The sequence below is a fragment of the Copadichromis virginalis genome, linkage group LG18 (assembly GCF_057382275.1).
Source record: "Copadichromis virginalis isolate Kocher_CV1m ecotype Utaka linkage group LG18, C_Virginalis_male_GT1.1, whole genome shotgun sequence".
NCBI classification, from domain to species: domain Eukaryota; kingdom Metazoa; phylum Chordata; class Actinopteri; order Cichliformes; family Cichlidae; genus Copadichromis; species Copadichromis virginalis.
The window spans coordinates 14,790,170-14,809,154 of record NC_140635.1 but is presented as its reverse complement, the minus strand read 5'-3'; the positions used below and the strand labels follow the sequence as shown (position 1 = coordinate 14,809,154).

Here is an 18,985-nt window from a genome sequence, read left to right as displayed (position 1 = left end):
GAAAGTCTGCAATTTCCAAATTACAAGATTCACACTTTTAATGATAACTCGCACAGCTAATGTCTTAACAAGCTGGAGGAGAAAAAAAGTTCACTTAAAGTTTAGTCAACCAGTCATGTTCCTCGCAAATGTAGTCAACTGTAGCTAATTAACTGAAACGCTGCAAGCTTGCGAAAGTTTCTTTAGTCAGAAGTACCACTTTTGTTCCATTTTAATGACTGAAGAACACTTTGTGAAGTTGAGTGAAAGAACAGCAATTTGCACATAGTTATCAGATTTCAAGTGTCTTCAAACCGCGTCATGTGGTCTGGAATACAAAGATAGCGTTGTGGTAGAGAACAACTGGAAATCCTAATATCTGAGACACTGAAAACTTTTGTGAATTTTTTTGGCTTCAGATACGGTATAAACAATGAACCCATTATGTTAATGTTACAGATCTGATAAACACACTATTAAAACATTTACAGCCCGTGCAGCCGTAGGTCACACACCAATGAAAAAGTTTACCCATGTGATTTAAGCCAACCAAAACAGAAAACAAGGCAAACACTCAACCATAATCCAGCATTTGAACACACATTATCTTTTTTTCTTTGACATTTGAATGACAAGTTAAAAGTAAAATCAGCGACTAAAGCTAAAGATGCTTCGATCCAGCTTTTTTTCAGTTTCCCACCCAGTACCAGTTACATTGGCTTTTAGTATCTGAGAATGTGACGTGATGGTTTTAAATTGATGAACTGTAGTTCTCACTGTGAGGAAGGGACTGTGACTCATTCTTTTAGGACGTGCACTGAACCAGCGTCCTCCTCCCTTCTCCCTCAGTCTCTCTGACCGAGTGTAATGAGCGCAAAGTGTGACGGGAAAAACAACCATGATCTGATATCTTCATTCATGCCAACTCACTTTGGCCACAGCTCTGCCGTTTACCACTGATCCCTAACATAATTATTGTTAGTATTATCAGAGAGTATATGCGATTATACAGTAGATTCTACAAACGATTATCCATTTATAATGACATATTATAAAAAAACAGTACTTTTGGATACATGTGGTTAGAACAACTTATAATGATGTATAAATAAATATAACATCTTTTTATGAAGCTGAATCTGTGTATTAGATTGGCATATTTATTTATACCATATAAATATATTATAGGTTGCATAATCAAAACAGTTATATAAAATGAGATGGATAGTGTTTGGAATTAATTTGGAATTAATTGATTAACTTGGAGAGGGTAGTGATTAGATTATGTTTTTGTGAATATGATGGATTTATGATTTTTTTTGTGTGTTATCACATATTATTTATGTGTGAATTGAAGATTTGACTGATTGAAAATGTAGTTTTTCCCCAAGTAATTTTATCTCCACCAAGTGCTGATTGATTAAACCCGTAACAGTTGTATGCAAATCCTTTCAGCATTAACGGTATCATAAGGGATGAGTGCACACTTCAGCTATTCTGTTACAAATACCAATGTGACCCTTCACTTACGGGCACTTGAAACTATGTTGTAACATTTTACAAATGCCAGGATATGAGTCACTGAAACTGGAGCAATCTTGGAGTTGAGCATCCATCTGCTGTGTAGTGGCAGCTTGTTTCACTCTGCTGCCACGCGCATGTGCGCGCGCACATGCACTCGACCTGCACACACACAAGTAGTTTGACATAGAGGTCAAAGGTGAGAAAAATGAGTAAACAGAGCAGGCACTGTAGAGGATGCTGTCAACCCTTGACAACGCACACGAGCTCTCATACTCAGACACCGAATACGTTTCTTTGCGATCACACACTCTCCTAATTTGAGCCCAGATCATACGCTGTGCAGACTAGACTGCTAAACTGCCATGTACATGCTTTTATATATCTTTATCCCAGCATGCATTTCATGCACAATGCGAGCATCCAGTTTACTGCTCCAGGGCAGGTGTGGTTGGTATGCTTGCACTGAGTACAGTCATTTAAAAGTTCCTTTTTGGGGCTTATTGGGAACTTATTCTGAAGATATGAGCCAAAATATTACTTTTTTCAAATATCCCATAATGTGACTGTATAAACAGATACAGGGCCTCACAATTTGAGTAATCCCTGGACCACACACACACATTACTAACTCACTGAGTCATGTGTATCAGTAAGCCTGGGAGGGAAGAGCACCAGCTCTGAATGCCAAAGGGCTTTTTCTCCCTTTCAAATCTGTGTCAGTGTAGTGTGAACACAGGGAAGAGATGCCCGTAGGCTGGAATCGTTTCTTGCTGTGCAGCCTTGACAGGTTTTGTCGGGACTTGTAAAGTCACGTGAGGTCACTCCTTGTTTTCTGTATGCTAGAGTCAGGCTGAAACCCTCCAAAATGCTTTAGGCTAATGATGAACAACATAGTAGTTTCTGTTCATTTGTGTCATTCAAGTTCAGCCCTCATGACAAAGCTTATTATCAAGTCAACATTTATGGTGTTTAGCATAAATTTCTTTTATCCAGCGAGAAGGATGGTGGCTCATGTTACAGATATTTTTCACAGATTTGTACTTTGTTTTTGTTTTTTAAAATTTGCCTAATTTGGACACATTTTTTGGAAATTATATCATTTGTGTTTCATATTTTATAGTTAACAGCATTGCATTTACACCACAAGGGTGACAAAAGCATCTTTAACCCAAAGCATCTTTCTTGGGCTACTGGTATCCTGGTATTTGATCGTCAAATCTTCCTCTTCCTCGCAGGCTTGACGATGGGTTGTGTCAGGAGTAAAGAGGACAAGGGCCCGGCTCTGAAGTACCGACCAGACAACTCAAATGCCACTCCGGCCAGCTCGCTCCTGGGCCACTATGGGCCCGAGCCTACAATGATGGGTCATTCACCTGCTATGAATGCTCACAACAACAGCTACAACAGTCATGCTGCTGGCCTCACACCCTTTGGCGGGACGTCTTCAGTCATGACACCCTTTGGCGGTGCCTCCACCTCCTTTACTTCAGTGGCTGTGAACAGTCCCTTTCCCAGTGTCATCTCAGGTTAGTTTGTGGTGAATCAACATATTCTGTATTCATAGATTTATGTATTAGAGAAGCTATAAATGAATGACTTGAACAGCTTTCCTTTCTATTGTGTGATGCACAAACTGTTGTACAACTTTAGAATAAACTCAGTTGATCATTTGTTATGCAGAGGACGTTATAAGCAGCAGATGTTATGCAAATGAGACATTTGAAACGAGTCAGCCAAAACATCATTGCTGAACAGAAACCCAAAATAGGTCTGTATTATGGGAAGCAATGCAGAGGCATGGCCTCTCCTGAGCCAAGAAAAACAATAACATGGACTGGATTGAGTGGCTTTAGTAAATGCAAATTGCATATTGAACGTTTTTATTTCCTACACTAGTTAGACTTAGAATGACTTTAGAATTAAGGGTGTGTCGGTCATAGAATGACTCTGAGTGGATTTATATTTAAATTATGCAGGAAATGTATGCAACAAAGCATAATGTTGCCTCCTAAAGCACGCACACATCCCTCATTCCCTTCATGGCTCTTTCACGATGCTGTGGCCTGAGGGGCTCCTATGCATCTAATACAGCCCTTTTAATTTTCTCTCCAAGATAAACATATCTGAGTCCCGTTGTCTCTCTGCACTCCATCATTTGTCAGTTCTTTTTATTGTGAATAAAAAAATTAAATGACCTCCCTTTAATTTGAGGTGATGCCACTCAGTTTGAGAACGCTAGGAGGAATATTCTGCTTCCCTGATGAATTCTTAAAAATAAATCAGAGCTGAGAGAGCCAGGTGTATATGCAGACCACCTCTGGTGGTATAGCAAGGAAAATAAATATCTGAAACAATATTTCACCGTGTTCTGCCATATTTCCATCTTACCTTTGTATTAATCTGTAATTTAAGGCTGTAACAAAGAGCGATCAAAATGAGTGTGTGTTTAGAGGAATCAGGCGTTTAAATTTCTCTCACTTTCAGGTGGTGTAACGTTTTTTGTAGCGTTGTACGACTACGAAGCGAGGACGGCAGACGATCTGTCTTTCAAAAAAGGGGATCGCTTTCAGATTATCAACAACACGTGAGTATATTTGCTTTTTACACTGACAAAATGCTAGGCGGATTTGTGTGTGTGTGTTTAATCCTTCAGTGTATTCAGGTCTGATATTAAGGCCGAGATCTGTCTGGGTTAATGGGTTCCTTTAATGGGCCATCTGTTTACTGTCCATTGATTTTTCTCTTGCCAAAGAAAAACATGCAGTTAAATTTATGACATTATACCAAAAAAAGGATGCTTATTATTGGCGCTTTGATGATCACTGAAGGTCAAGCTCATTAGAGTATTGACAAACCAATTAGCTTTGTAAACCAATGCTCATTTACTTCTTTTGATTTTATTTTGTGGATTACTCAAGTCTTGAATTTGACAATTCAGTATCAGTCATGTTAGTTCTCATAGTGCTTTGTAAGGATATCATGATTTGGAAGGAGAAATATGTCACTCAATACCTGCCGCAGCAGCTTTACCTTGTACCCCACATGTGCTCAGGTGTGAAAATAGGCGGCGTGCCAAGTGCTCTGCTTTTCTTGTTTGTCACGTTCCACGTCCCATCCTACCACTGTGTGTGTCCACATTGCTTTTGCGGTGATGAAAATGCCATCTGCTTCTAGAGAAGAGGTGGGACGAGTACAGATTGGCTAAAGGTTTTCAGACAGATTCTCTCTTCCTTCACTTTTAATTTAAGCTCCACATCTGCTGTTAAACACACTAGTAATTGTGGCTACTTGCTTATTTTAGCGTTCTAGAAAATTTTGATTCTTTTCCAATCAGTTTTACTTGTTTTTTTTTTTTGTTTTTTTTTAAATAATAGAAAAAGCATATATAACATTATATAGGGCTTTGGAGTTGATATAACGGCCCAATGTATTGTGGGACTGCGGCGCCATATTTGCAGGTCACGAATCAAAACAAGCACACTGTGGTGGACGATTGCTAGAACCATGCTTAAAAGCAGCTCAAAAGAAAAGGGATGGGATAGAGACTGATTGCGTCCGGATGCGAAGAGACGATACTTGGAAAAAATAGAGTGCGTTGGTAATGTGGACACGTATGAAATATGGCTGTGGAGTAGAAACCCTGATGACCTACCGCCATTGCCCTACCCTGATACCTTCTCGTACCTTGTATGTCAGGGGTGGGCAACTCCAGGCCTCGAGGGCCGGTGTCCCTGCAGGCTTTGGATGTGTCCTTGAACCAACACAGCTGATTTAAATGGCTAAATTAGCTCATGCAGTTCTCCAGAGGCCTGGAAACGAACTAATCATGTGATTCAGGTGTGTTGACCCAAGGTGAGATCTAAAACCTGCAGGACACTGGTCCTCGGGGCCTGGAATTGCCCACCCCTGTTGTATGTGGAGTCGGTGCATACATGGCGAACCAGTTTCGGAATTATAAATCTCTGGAGGCACACATCCAATTTACAAGATTTCAGGGTTCAAGATTTGGCTGTTTTTAAGCCTCCGCGTTGTGAGTACGTTGTCATTCAAACAAAGGTAAGTCAACTTGAGTACTGCGAGTAAAACGCGATTGATTTCCCCCCTCCCTCCGTAGATTAGACATTTATTAATGAACTGCACAATCTCCATATCATATTGTGTGTGTGCAATTATTGTCACTTAAAGTCAGGATTTGTTTCATCCATTTCATAGGCTGGTTTGCCTGCAATAACGCCAAATAATTAGCAAAACATAGATCCTCAAAATCACTCATTAGGATGTTTGTTCTATTACGCTATGACCTCAGAGCACATTGAAAATAAAACTAATAGGCTATAAAGAGCAATATGAACTTATATGAACTTACTGGAATGAAATGATGGAGCACACCAACAGATATCTGGGGATAATAGAGAACTGGATATCAGGTTGTCTCACTGCTGCTATCCAGGCTTGACGCCTTCGTTTGGTAACATCCGATACTTGAGATCCCACATGTTGCTTCCAGGAGGGGAAAGAATGAAAAGGTAGACCATTTTCAAGCTTATTCCCTTGCCGGTCATGCAATCTAACATTACAACCGACCACACAGCAAGTACGACCCATAGCTGATGTTATCCGTGTGCTTTCGCTCCGCTCAATTGTTAGCTTTTTGTTTGGCCTGCAAATATGGCGCCTCAACCAAAAATCCTGGCCACGCCCCCTCCCACAATGTCATGCTCCAAAGCCTTATAATGTTATTGAGGCGTAATTTAACTTTTCCTTAACAAATTACTTTCCCATTTTCTGCCAGTGACTTCCCTCAAAAAGTAGTTCAGTCAGGACCACTTCTGTTAGGACTCACAGGTCACACAGACCTGGAAACCAGTCCATCGCCTCCCACGGCAACCTCTGGTTGCTAAGGAAACTTGTGGTGATAGTGCAATTTCAAAAAGAACAATGCAAACTGGAAAAGATAAACGCTCACCATCAAAGTAAAAGCTGTGCCTCCCTTCTGAAACTTTGAAGTCAAACGGCCTCTGTTCCTGCTTTATGCCTCACGTTTCAGTTTCACTATCACTTGCCGAGTAGTTTGAGTGTTTGCAGACAAGTTGCAGTCTTCCATGAAAACTACTAGCGACCAGAGCAATTGCTAGAAAATTTTTGGTGCAGCACCACATTATCTCTTTGCGAACATTTTCACACTACCAGCCGCCATCAGCCGGTCAGGAATACATTTGCAGCTTATGGTTAGCAGTTGGTTGCCGACCAATCTGGTCTGTGTAACTGGGGTTTTAATTAAGTAATGCATGCAAAGGAAGAGCTGGGTTAAGGGTGGGTTCCAAATGGGTTTGCATCAACAGCAGTAACTGTAGGTGATCTTGAGTTATTTAAATATTGCTTCCTGCTGAGGTTAGCTGTTATCAGCTGATCGCAAGCTGAGCTTGACTTCCTGTTTTGACTAAATGCTTAATATGTGGTCTTTGTGTCACATCACAAGTCTTTGTCAGTTGTTTGCAATTAAAATAAAGAAACTCAAACCCTTGAAATTTATTTTAAACATGTTTTTATCATCTGTACAAGTAATTTTTTTCTTTTTTTTACAAAAAAGCTAATTTTAGTCATCATTTATTAAATAATTTTGTATTCTTGATCTGTTCATTTAATACTATATATAATATATCAGTTATTTAGTTTCAGTTGATTTAAAAAAAAAAAAAAAAAAAACTAAAAAAACACCAACAACATTCAGCATCTGAACTCCACCCACATTTTGATGACTCAGACTGCTGACGTCTTTGGATGATGTATAATCCTACCTCTCTCTGTCTTTTTTCCCCCTTTGTATGCTTTCATACCAGCTCCCTTTCTTTTGGAATAGGATAGTTTTTTTTAAGTCACACTTTTGTGTTTGTATTATGTGGTTCTGATTTCTAATTTACTTCTCTCTTCAGGGAAGGCGACTGGTGGGAGGCGCGCTCCATCAACACAGGGCAGAAAGGTTATATCCCCAGTAACTATGTGGCTCCAGCAGACTCCATACAGGCTGAAGAGTAAGAACTCACACAATTGCCTTTCCAAACATAGTATCTTTGCCTCTCTCTGTCATCCAACAACTTTTATTTCCACGTCTCTTTTTTTTTTTTTCTTGTCCCTTCTTGTTATTTTCCCGTTCCTCACCCAACAGAGAGTCTAAACAATGAAGCCATGTATTGTCACAGGAGCCAATGGCGTTCTCTTTTCTGTTCTTCTTGTGTGACAGAAACATTGTGCTGCTTTTACACAGTTGTGGCCTAGTTTCTCTTTTAGCTGTTGGCCATTTTCACATTTTCACTTATGTTTGAGGTTTAAACTGCTCATTTAAATAAAAAAAAAACTGGGTAAACCTGCCCAACTTTGCCTTTAGCATGAAAAATAACTTACTGTGACTGAGTTTGCAGGATTTTAGTATATGAAGCAAAAAAAAGAAAAAGAAAAAAAAACTCATTTCTTTGATTGAACTTCGCAAAGTAAGCCTTACAAACAAGAAAATTTAGATTTTTGTTATTTACATCTGGGAGACAAGTGGAAAATAGAAAATATACCATGGAATGGCTGTTCCAGCAAATTCATCCCAGGGTCAGACCGTGCGATGTTCAGAGAAATTGCAAACAAAGCCCAGACACTGTATACACAAACAGAACAAGTATAGCTTGTTTAGAAGGGATGCCAGGTGAAGGAAAAAAATGGCGGCACTGTTTAGGTTTGCAAAGTTGCATCTGAACAAACCACATGACTTCTGTACCAATGTTCTTTAGAGCAGTGAGCTAAAGTAGAGATATTTGGCTAAAGCGTCACGTTTGGTGAAAACCAAACACACCATATCAGAACAAACACACATCATACCAGCTGCAAGCACGGTGGTGGAGGCGTGATGATTTGAGCTTTTTTTGCGGTCACAGGACCTGAAGGGTTTTATTATAACACAAGATTAACCACACTGTGCATGTCCTCTGACTGGAGCCTTTTATTTTGCCGAGCCAGCTAATTCAAAAAAAGCCTCGCTTTCTTGAACCTCCTCTGTAGTAGACCCCTCAGTTCATCTTTTGGTCACTGAGTCAACCATGAATTCGTCTTTATATACCTAAATATTCTAGAGTCAGAAGCCATCTGTCCGACAGCTAAAGCTTGGCTGAAATTGGGTCGTGCAACAGAACAGTGATCCCAAGCACAGTAACAAATCTACAACTGAATGTCTGAAAAAAAAAAAGAATCAGGTTTGTAATGGCCCAGTCAAAGTCCAGACTTCAAGCTGATTGAGATGCAAACCTGAAGGAACGCTGTAAAGAAGAGTGGGGCAAAATTCCTCCACAATGAGGTGAGAGGCTGATAAAGTCGTACAGAAAATGAGTCCTTCGAGTTATTGCTGCTAAAGGTGGTTGTACCTTTTGACCTATTAAAGCATGGTATATGTTTTTAAAAGGATTGCAAAATCTTTTATAACTTTATGTTCACATGACTATAAATTGAAACATGCAAAACGCTTGTTGAAGCAAAGTTTTAAACAAGTGATTATTATTTTACCTTAAATTATATTTTATATTTTTTCCCCTGTCTTATTTTCAATGCAATAATGTTAACTCCACATATAAATACCTGTCAACTGGTTGATGTCAAATATATTGTCACATCACTACAAAACATATCCCTACTATATGAAGGAGAAAATGTAAATTGTGTGCAGTACATCACAGTGGGCTCTCCTCTTGTGACTGATTGTTTGACTTTATTTCTTTTGGCAGATGGTACTTTGGTAAAATGGGCCGCAAAGATGCAGAACGCCATTTATTGGTTCCAGGAAACCAGCGGGGAACTTTCTTGGCACGAGAGAGTGAGACGACTAAAGGTAGGATGATTTATAACAGACATAAAGATGGGCGTGGGTATAGAGACGTCACCCTTTCCCTTTAAACTTGAACTTTAGCATCATGACGATTTTCTTCTTTTGGACCAATAAGTGACTCTATTTGGACACAAGAGCAAAGTGTTAGCTTGCCCCGTCACATTTTCTAACAATTTATTTAGAAAGATGTTTCTATAGAGTGCTGGGGGCATCACAGGAACACAGATACCTGCTGATTCGTGGAATGAGTGTAGCATTTTTAAATACTGGATGATATTGAGATCCGGTGCTTCAAGTTCTCATTTGGTGGATTGAAATTTTTGGCACTTTTGTGTTTCATTTTCCTTCTCTAACTGGACACACTAGCAGCGTAGCTATACCAATGGCTGTAATGCTTTGTCACTTGACCCACCATTATCACTTTACTGTGTAGTTTACTGTAAAATAGAACCATAGATCTATCTGTATGTCTTTGTTCACCTTCCGACTTCATGAGATTTGTAGGCTCATCTGTGACTGTGGCTAAATATTTTTTTTATTTCTTATCGGTTTAGTTATTTTAGAGTGTTTATTTTCCCGAGCAACACATCTAAGTTCATTTCTGTGGATTGTTAAGGTGCGTACTCTCTGTCCATCCGTGACTGGGACGATGTAAAGGGAGACAACGTCAAACACTACAAGATCCGCAAGCTGGACAACGGCGGTTATTACATCACGACACGAGCGCAGTTTGAGTCATTACAGAAGCTGGTGAAACACTACACAGGTACGCTGCCCATCTTCTGCACACTCGGGCGTCTTATTTACGTGTGGAACGCATTTAGACAAAGTGCTGTTTATAACTGGACAGATTTATTTATTTATTTATTTATTTTTTTTGTTCTTTCCTTTTTTCAGATGCATGTTTTATGAAGCCTAGTGGTGTTATTTGGGCAGATGTGATGTAAAAGTCACTGAGACCATAGAGACTTATTCTTTTGAAGGGTTTTAGCATTGCAAGTAGTCCCCTGCCTCCTACTCTGGCTCCATACAGTGTGTAGACCAGCAGATTCAGTGCTCACAGTGGGAAATGTATTATTCAGCTGCAGATCTATGTGTTGAATATGTATGCGTGTTACAGAGGCTTTTTTGCTATGGTGATTCTGAACTAGTCACAAGCAGCGCTTTCACCGACGCGGTCACAGCTCAGTAACTCAGTAACGAGGTTCTAAAAAAAAAAAAAGTTTAACCCACTGGGACTTAAGCCAGAGGAGGCCATGAATACAAAAAATGTTTCACTTTTTAAAAAAAACTGTCTCATGTAGCTGAAATCTGCACAGTATTGATAAACAGTCATTCTAAAGGTCTCCTTTGGTATCTTAAAAGAAAGCGACTGCAGCGCATGGTGTGTAAACACATTCAGTACAAACTGTTTTTGCGAACTGCACAAATCCTGTTAAACTTGTAAGAAAATCTATTTTAAAAGCGAGTGTTTGTTAAAAGAGACTGCGTTTCTGGTTGTGTTGACCGCATTTTTCCACATAACTGATAGAAATCACTCGCTGCTGTGTGGGGTGTTTTTTTTTTTTTTTTTTTTTTTTTTTTTTTTTTTTAAAGAACTGTTACGGCTCAAAGCTCTGCAGCAGTGTAGCCTTTGATCTGGAGACAGAAAGTCAGGAACAAGTGAGAAAATCTTCACTGGATCTTAACTGCTCAGTGTTTGAATACAGGCTGGATTTCCACTCATTCCTCTGTTTTCCCCTATTTTGTGTGCAGAATTCCAGCAGGACATGATGTAGCGATTGCTGCTGCTGCCAAACAAAAAACAAAAACCCAGAACCTTGATCTTCTTGCCTTTTAGTGTAGTTGAAATCAAAATAAAACACGGGATACTATTATGGTGAAAATCAGATTATTTCTGGAGTGCATGTTGGAAATAAAGTTTTTCTGTGAGGTGTGGGGACGGGGATCAAATCTGTTGTGATTTGATTCTAGTTTGCTACCTGCTGGTGGCCAGGACTGCACGTGGATAAAGCACTCCGCATCAAAGCTCATTCACTCACTCACTCACTCACTCACTCATTCCCCTTCTTTTTTTTTTTTATGTACTTCTTCCTGTGTAGAACATGCGGATGGTCTGTGCTACAGGCTGACGACTGTGTGTCCCACAGTAAAGCCGCAAACTCAGGGACTAGCTAAGGATGCCTGGGAAATCCCACGAGAGTCACTCCGGCTGGAGGTCAAACTGGGACAGGGCTGCTTTGGAGAAGTTTGGATGGGTAAGAGGCCACTAGAGCCATACTCAAGCACACAGTATGAATGATATTATTTATTGAAATCAGCCCTGCAGGCACAGAAACCAATGCTTCAATCTTTCATTGTGCTCACTCACACTAAAGAGTGACAAAGCAAAATTCATCTACATGCCCTCCAGATGTTATGTGACAATGATGGCTGTAGTTTTTGATTCCTGCACAATTGGTTGACAGCAAGGACGCTACTTTTATGTCTTTGTTAAATATGGAGATGGGGATTGAAAACAGCAGAGATTTCATAATAAAGAGACATGCTACTGAAAGAATCCTGAATGGAAGCTGTTGGTAGGAGTATAAACCCTTATTATAATCCTTATTGATGCACAAGTGCTTGAATAAGTGCCTGGAGGCATTTCAAGATGGCTGCTGTGTGGCAACGCTTGCTTCTAGAAGGACTACAGTAAACAGTACAGGGAGTGCAGAATTATTAGGCAAATGAGTATTTTGTCCACATCATCCTCTTCATGCATGTTGTCTTACTCCAAGCTGTATAGGCTTGAAAGCCTACTACCAATTAAGCATATTAGGTGATGTGCATCTCTGTAATGAGAAGGGGTGTGGTCTAATGACATCAACACCCTATATCAGGCGTGCATAATTATTAGGCAACGTCCTTTCCTTTGGCAAAATGGGCCAAAAGAAGGACTTGACAGGCTCAGAAAAGTCAAAAATAGTGAGATATCTTGCAGAGGGATGCAGCAGTCTCAAAATTGCAAAGCTTCTGAAGCGTGATCATCAAACAATCAAGCGTTTCATTCAAAATAGTCAACAGGGTCGCAAGAAGCGTGTGGAAAAACCAAGGCGCAAAATAACTGCCCATGAACTGAGAAAAGTCAAGCGTGCAGCTGCCAAGATGCCACTTGCCACCAGTTTGGCCATATTTCAGAGCTGCAACATCACTGGAGTGCCCAAAAGCACAAGGTGTGCAATACTCAGAGACATGGCCAAGGTAAGAAAGGCTGAAAGACGACCACCACTGAACAAGACACACAAGCTGAAACGTCAAGACTGGGCCAAGAAATATCTCAAGACTGATTTTTCTAAGGTTTTATGGACTGATGAAATGAGAGTGAGTCTTGATGGGCCAGATGGATGGGCCTGTGGCTGGATTGGTAAAGGGCAGAGAGCCCCAGTCCGACTCAACAAGGTGGAGGTGGAGTACTGGTTTGGGCTGGTATCATCAAAGATGAGCTTGTGGGGCCTTTTCGGGTTGAGGATGGAGTCAAGCTCAACTCCCAGTCCTGCAGCCAGTTTCTGGAAGACACCTTCTTCAAGCAGTGGTACAGGAAGAAGTCTGCATCCTTCAAGAAAAACATGATTTTCATGCAGGACAATGCTCCATCACACGCGTCCAAGTACTCCACAGCGTGGCTGGCAAGAAGGGGTATAAAAGAAGAAAAACTAATGACATGGCCTCCTTGTTCACCTGATCTGAACCCCATTGAGAACCTGTGGTCCATCATCAAATGTGAGATTTACAAGGAGGGAAAACAGTACACCTCTCTGAACAGTGTCTGGGAGGCTGTGGTTGCTGCTGCACGCAATGTTGATGGTGAACAGATCAAAACACTGACAGAATCCATGGATGGCAGGCTTTTGAGTGTCCTTGCAAAGAAAGGTGGCTATATTGGTCGCTGATTTGTTTTTGTTTTGTTTTTGAATGTCAGAAATGTATATTTGTGAATGTGGAGATGTTATATTGGTTTCACTGGTAAAAATAAATAATTGAAATGGGTATATATTTGTTTTTTGTTAAGTTGCCTAATAATTATGCACAGTAATAGTCACCTGCACACACAGATATCCCCATAAAATAGCTAAAACTAAAAACAAACTAAAAACTACTTCCAAAAACATTCAGCTTTGATATTAATGAGTTTTTTGGGTTCATTGAGAACATGGTTGTTGTTCAATAATAAAATTATTCCTCAAAAATACAACTTGCCTAATAATTCTGCACTCCCTGTATACAGGAAGTAGTAGTATAGAAGCACCCTGACTGTGAAGGGGAATTCTTGCCAAGGAGGAGCAACTTTGTTTTTGTTTGTTTGGGGTTTTATTGTTTTGTTATTATGCGTGTACAAATTGAATAAACAAGATGCTGTCTTGCATCTGTCTGGATCCATTTCTGCTCTAACAGAGCAAGATAACATTTGAAAATATAAAACAGATGCTGTTTTTTTCCCCTCCCTTTTTGTCGATTCAAATTTACTCAGTTTATTCAAACCACAAAGAGACAGAAAAAGAGGATGTTTCCCTGCAAAAGTACTCCCGACACAGTAAACGCCTACGTAAATGTGTTAGTAGCTGAATAGTTATTGTGTGAAATATGTCAGAAATACTTGGAAAGGCTGCCAGAAACAGGAACTTTACTCAGAGCCATGTTTCCAAAGAATTTGCTGTTTGAGGACGAGGTGATGAAGCAGAGCTGTAAACATGACCACGATGAGCCGCGGCGTTTCGAAAAAGTCTTAAAAATTTGATATGTTGTCTTTGTGTCCTTTTCAATTAAATATGGGATTTGATTTGTGGGTCATTGCATTCTGTTTTCTGCACTTTCATATTAATGAAATTATTAACAGGGTTGTAGATGGCGATGTTAAGGGATACATTGCGATAAACCAGTGGCCTCCGTGCGTTCGAGCAGTACTTCCGATGTTAACAACTTGCAGACATAAATCCCCGCTGTAGTCCAGGTGTTTGACACAAACACTTATGAATTAGTGAAGAACAGGAACAACTTTGTGGACGTAAACACACACAGTCATTAGGGCCTACAAACATGCCCAATGTGCATGATTTATATGCGCATGAATATGAAACTTATGTAGAGTTAATGTGAAAAACAAATGACACTGATTTATGTTAGTGTTTTAACGTCAGGAGTGGGCCTGTTTTGCTGCCTCACCGGCACACGTACTGATGTCAGAGCTGATTACAGATTCCTGTGGGTTTTCATAGACACACACACACACACACACACACACAGCTCCAGTAATCACAGGTCACTTCCTACGCTTCTTTTCACTGGCCTGCTTGTGAGACGGGGCCTCTGAGTGAACACGACTCTCTTCTTTCATCGTTGAGTCTTTAATTAAGCCTGCCCTGCAGCAAGCCTCGACCTGCAAGCCTCCACTGAGCAATCCCAGGAATCCCTCTCTGTCACTCACTGTTTCGTGGTTTCGTGATGGTTTTCTGCTCAGCTGCAGTTCGTGCTGCTCGTGTGTTTTTGTTTTTTTAGATGATGTTCTCTATGCACTCCCCACCTCACGTTATTACTTATAGATATTATCATTGTCTTACTTTGTCCTTCAGCGTGCGTGCGTGCACGCAGAGTTTGTTCGCTATGATTCATTCATGAAGCTCAGCCCTCTAACGAAAGCAGTAGATCTCCTGCCTTGGCTTATTGTATGTAAGCAGGGCGTGAGTAAGTGGCTCTCAATCAGGAAGTGGCCGATTATTTCAGCTGCCATGTTCTCTCCATACATGGGAGCCCTGCCAGAGGTCCAAGTGATTTTAGGATTGACTTTTTAATCACGTCAAAGGGTTAGAAAATGGGCCTTTTAGTCTTTTAATGAATTGGAAGTGTATTTCCTCTGTATCTTTCAAGCAAAGTATTTACTTTTGCAAAGTAAATAAGTGATCATTCACATTTTGTTTCATATATATTCAGGCACATGGAACGGTACGACTAAGGTGGCGATCAAGACCCTGAAGCCGGGCACCATGTCTCCAGAGGCTTTCCTGCAGGAGGCTCAGATCATGAAGAAACTGAGGCATGACAAACTGGTACCTCTCTATGCCGTGGTGTCTGAGGAGCCCATATACATTGTTACTGAGTTTATGGGCAAAGGTAAGAACTGTTCAGTTTCCAAACCAGAAGTTATGACGATGCACACAAAGAATGTATATCTTAAATTTATTTGTATAGCCCAGTATAACACAGAGGTTCCAAAGAGATTCACAGGAACTAAAGCATATGAACCCATATGAAAACAGACATTTAAATAAACAAACAGTCCATCAGAAATAAACACACAAATCGTGTTTGGTTTTAGAGCCAAGAAATGAAGAAATGAAATTTAGTCTTAAAGCATTTGCAGTCATTCATATGTTAAACACAGTGCTAAAAAGCTCATTAAATCAGTGTCGCCTGGCTCTACAGATAGCTGTGTATCGACTGCACAACTATGCTAACAAATGTTTTGCTGTTTGGTGACGTTTCCAAGTGGCAGCATGTATAAGGAGAAAAATAATGGATCAAGACAACTGCCCTGTGGAACGCCATAGAAGTCATGAGTGGTTGATCTCCGTAGATGATGATGAATTTTCTGTTAGTGATAATATAATATGATCTAAAACATTCAAGTATATTATAAAAGAGTCGTGCTGTGACTCATTTTTTTTTTCATCCATAAACTGTTTAGGAACAGCCAGCCAAACGTGCCCATACTGTTTGCAGTGACGTCTCTTTGGGGCTTGTAGTTAAAATAACACTAAAAATCAAAAGACAATCACTTTGAATCAACTTCAGATGTGTGCTTCATTTGGCATGAAATAACAGGAGAGCTCGCCTCACCTGGCCACGAAACTGCTCCTCAGTCAGTTGTCTGAAAATGGAGACTGTGTATAAAAAATGGCTATAATACCCAAACACTTCATGCATTCATTTTTGTAAAACCTCTGAATTAAAGCTGAAAAATCTTCCCTTCAAGCACAAATTGATTTGTTTATTTGGATTTAAATCCACTGTGGTGGCATAGAGAGTCAGAGCGGCAAGAAAATGTATGTTTATGCAGAGCTTGTTTGAGTGCAGCTTTGAGATAAATACATTTTTTTTCCACTCCAAGAGTGAGGCAGGAAGTCTGACATATCTTGTGTAAACCTTAGAAGTGAAAATATCGACAGACCTTTCAAAGAATAAAAAAAAAACTGACGTCCTCTTGGAATAATAATTTGTGTCTGTCAATTTTTCTATTAGAGTGTTTCTATAAAAGATCTTCTGTTTATCTTTTAACCTCAGAAAAGTAAATGCAAATTATTTCAGAGCTTATATAATGTTATCCCTGGCCTCAGAGCTCTTTTTAGAGCTGTCACACAGATTATACTTAAGCCAAGCGATCAATAGCCACTCCTTTCACTCTGATTGATTGATTTATTTTTTGAGCAGATGTTAAACAAGAGCAGCAAAAAGGTAAAATTTGAACTCATTAACTGGTACAGAACTGTGATTAGAACAGCCAGATAGTTCCATCAACATTTAATAAGTATTTCATTCTTAATCTGACCCCATTAAACACACACAAACCTTCCAGTCAACAACTTGCTCACCCCTGCACCACTGGATCCCCCGCAGTCCAGCAGCCTTTAAAAACACATCACAGTTCATTTGAAGGGTTGTATTCACTTTTTAACAGTCGCGGTGCCTCCAGGTTATTTCTGTTTCTGTTTATTTTGGTGTTGTCTTTATACACGTTGCAGACGGATGTATTGATTCTCTTGACAGTAGTCTTCTAAACTCTGGCAGGTAGTTTACTGGACTTTCTGAAGGAGGGAGATGGAAAGTATCTGAAGCTTCCCCAGCTAGTGGACATGGCTTCACAGGTAGGATAAAAACTCAGTGTTTAAATGCTAACACAGGTGCAGCAGCTCCCCGTGTCTCTTCCTTGCCCGGCTGCTCTTTTAACTCTGACTGAGGGGAAAGATTATCATACATCAGCAATGCAGCGGAGAAAGCCCCACGCGGGCTTCTTTCCAGCCGTGTGTGTAGGTGTGCATGAGTCAAATATTCACGCCCTGTGAATACTGGTTTCGGTTTGTTCTCCATCTGGCTGGCATAATTTATTTAAAATCTACCCTTCCCCTCTCTGCCGCTTCCTGTGCAACAATGTGCGCCTCCTCTCCCCCTCCGACAGCTCTTCACCGCTGCGTGTGCCTCCCCTCGTTGTCCCCCACTTAACTGCCTGTAGCACTTAAACGCTGCTCACCAGAGGCCATTTAAGCTCGCTGGTTCAGTCACCTACTGTGATCTGCTCTTAATTTGCCTCTTCACGCTCACAGGCTCCCTCTCCACTCTGCAGAGTAGTAATTTTTCTTTTCCTTTTTTTGGGGGGGAGTTAAAACTGAAACAGAGACGCCTCAGAGGGAGTTTACAACAAGTGTGAGAATGGTGTCGAATGGCTGTGTTCAGGATGTTTATCCAGATGCTGTTGGTGTCATTGTTACAGGTGTAGAGTGCCTTGTTTGAGTTTTGTCTTCGTGTATTCTTGACACCTAAATGCAGCTATGTTGATTTGATCTATAATTGAAAATAAAACGTCCTTTTTTCATGCTCGCACTTTTGCTTTCTGAAGCTGTTAGAATAACACCATTACGTCCTGTCCAATCCAACTTAATCCCAGATTGCAGACGGCATGGCCTTCATTGAGAGGATGAACTACATCCACAGGGACCTGAGAGCTGCCAACATTCTGGTCGCTGATAACCTGGTGTGTAAGATCGCTGACTTCGGCCTGGCTCGGCTCATCGAGGACAACGAGTACACCGCCAGACAAGGTGTGTGACAGGGAGCGGATGCAGTTGGACGCATGTTTGTCTGCACTGACTATAAATAGAGAACATGTTGATACTGGGCCTCTCAGTGCCTGCTCTGATCTATTTAGTTATGACTGCTGCTTAATACAGGACTTGGAGCTTAAATAAATTGAGTTGAACCTGAAAATGTCACAGCAGATTTTGATATTAGCTATAATTAAAAATGCAATTTGCAGGCCCGCTACATGAACCATGATTTTGTTCATTTAGGCTACACATGCTTACATTTTTTTGAGCTGAAGGGTGGTTCAAAAAATCAGTTAACGTTTCTAATCAGTTGACCGATTTGGCATCCTGATGTGAGGATGTGCTGCTTTTTCACAATTTCTAACATTTGAAAAGTTTAAATTATTGATTTACCAACTGAGGAATATTCAGCAGTCTTATTGATGTTTTCTTTGCCCATGCTTGACTCGCCTCGCTGTTTCCTTTTCTTTTTTGCCAGGTGCTAAATTCCCCATCAAGTGGACGGCACCTGAAGCTGCCTTGTATGGACGCTTTACCATTAAATCAGACGTCTGGTCGTTCGGTATCCTGCTGACTGAACTTGTGACCAAGGGCAGAGTACCATATCCAGGTAAAGACAGCACACGCAGATACATGTAATGCACTTTTAATTTTTGCTGTAGATGCTTTTGGCCCCTCCTCCTTTGTTCAGCTGAATGGAGTTCTCGTGATGGTTTGCCCCAGGAGACAGTTTTGCGTCATGATTATTTTCCAGCACGCTATTGTC

General features: G+C 40.5%; 1 protein-coding gene across 1 annotated transcript in view; it reads left to right on the top strand.

The window, feature by feature from the left end:
* yes1 (YES proto-oncogene 1, Src family tyrosine kinase) overlaps positions 1 to 18,985 on the top strand; it is a 33,469-nt gene that overhangs the window by 10,731 nt on the left and 3,753 nt on the right. Inside the window, exons 2-11 of the mRNA XM_085440334.1 lie at positions 2,739 to 3,029; positions 3,988 to 4,087; positions 7,437 to 7,535; positions 9,264 to 9,367; positions 9,981 to 10,130; positions 11,467 to 11,622; positions 15,332 to 15,511; positions 17,186 to 17,262; positions 18,060 to 18,213; positions 18,698 to 18,829. Coding sequence (XP_085296460.1) covers positions 2,747 to 3,029; positions 3,988 to 4,087; positions 7,437 to 7,535; positions 9,264 to 9,367; positions 9,981 to 10,130; positions 11,467 to 11,622; positions 15,332 to 15,511; positions 17,186 to 17,262; positions 18,060 to 18,213; positions 18,698 to 18,829 — 1,435 coding nt within the window. The 5' untranslated portion in view covers positions 2,739 to 2,746. The remainder of the gene's footprint in view (positions 1 to 2,738; positions 3,030 to 3,987; positions 4,088 to 7,436; positions 7,536 to 9,263; positions 9,368 to 9,980; positions 10,131 to 11,466; positions 11,623 to 15,331; positions 15,512 to 17,185; positions 17,263 to 18,059; positions 18,214 to 18,697; positions 18,830 to 18,985) is intronic.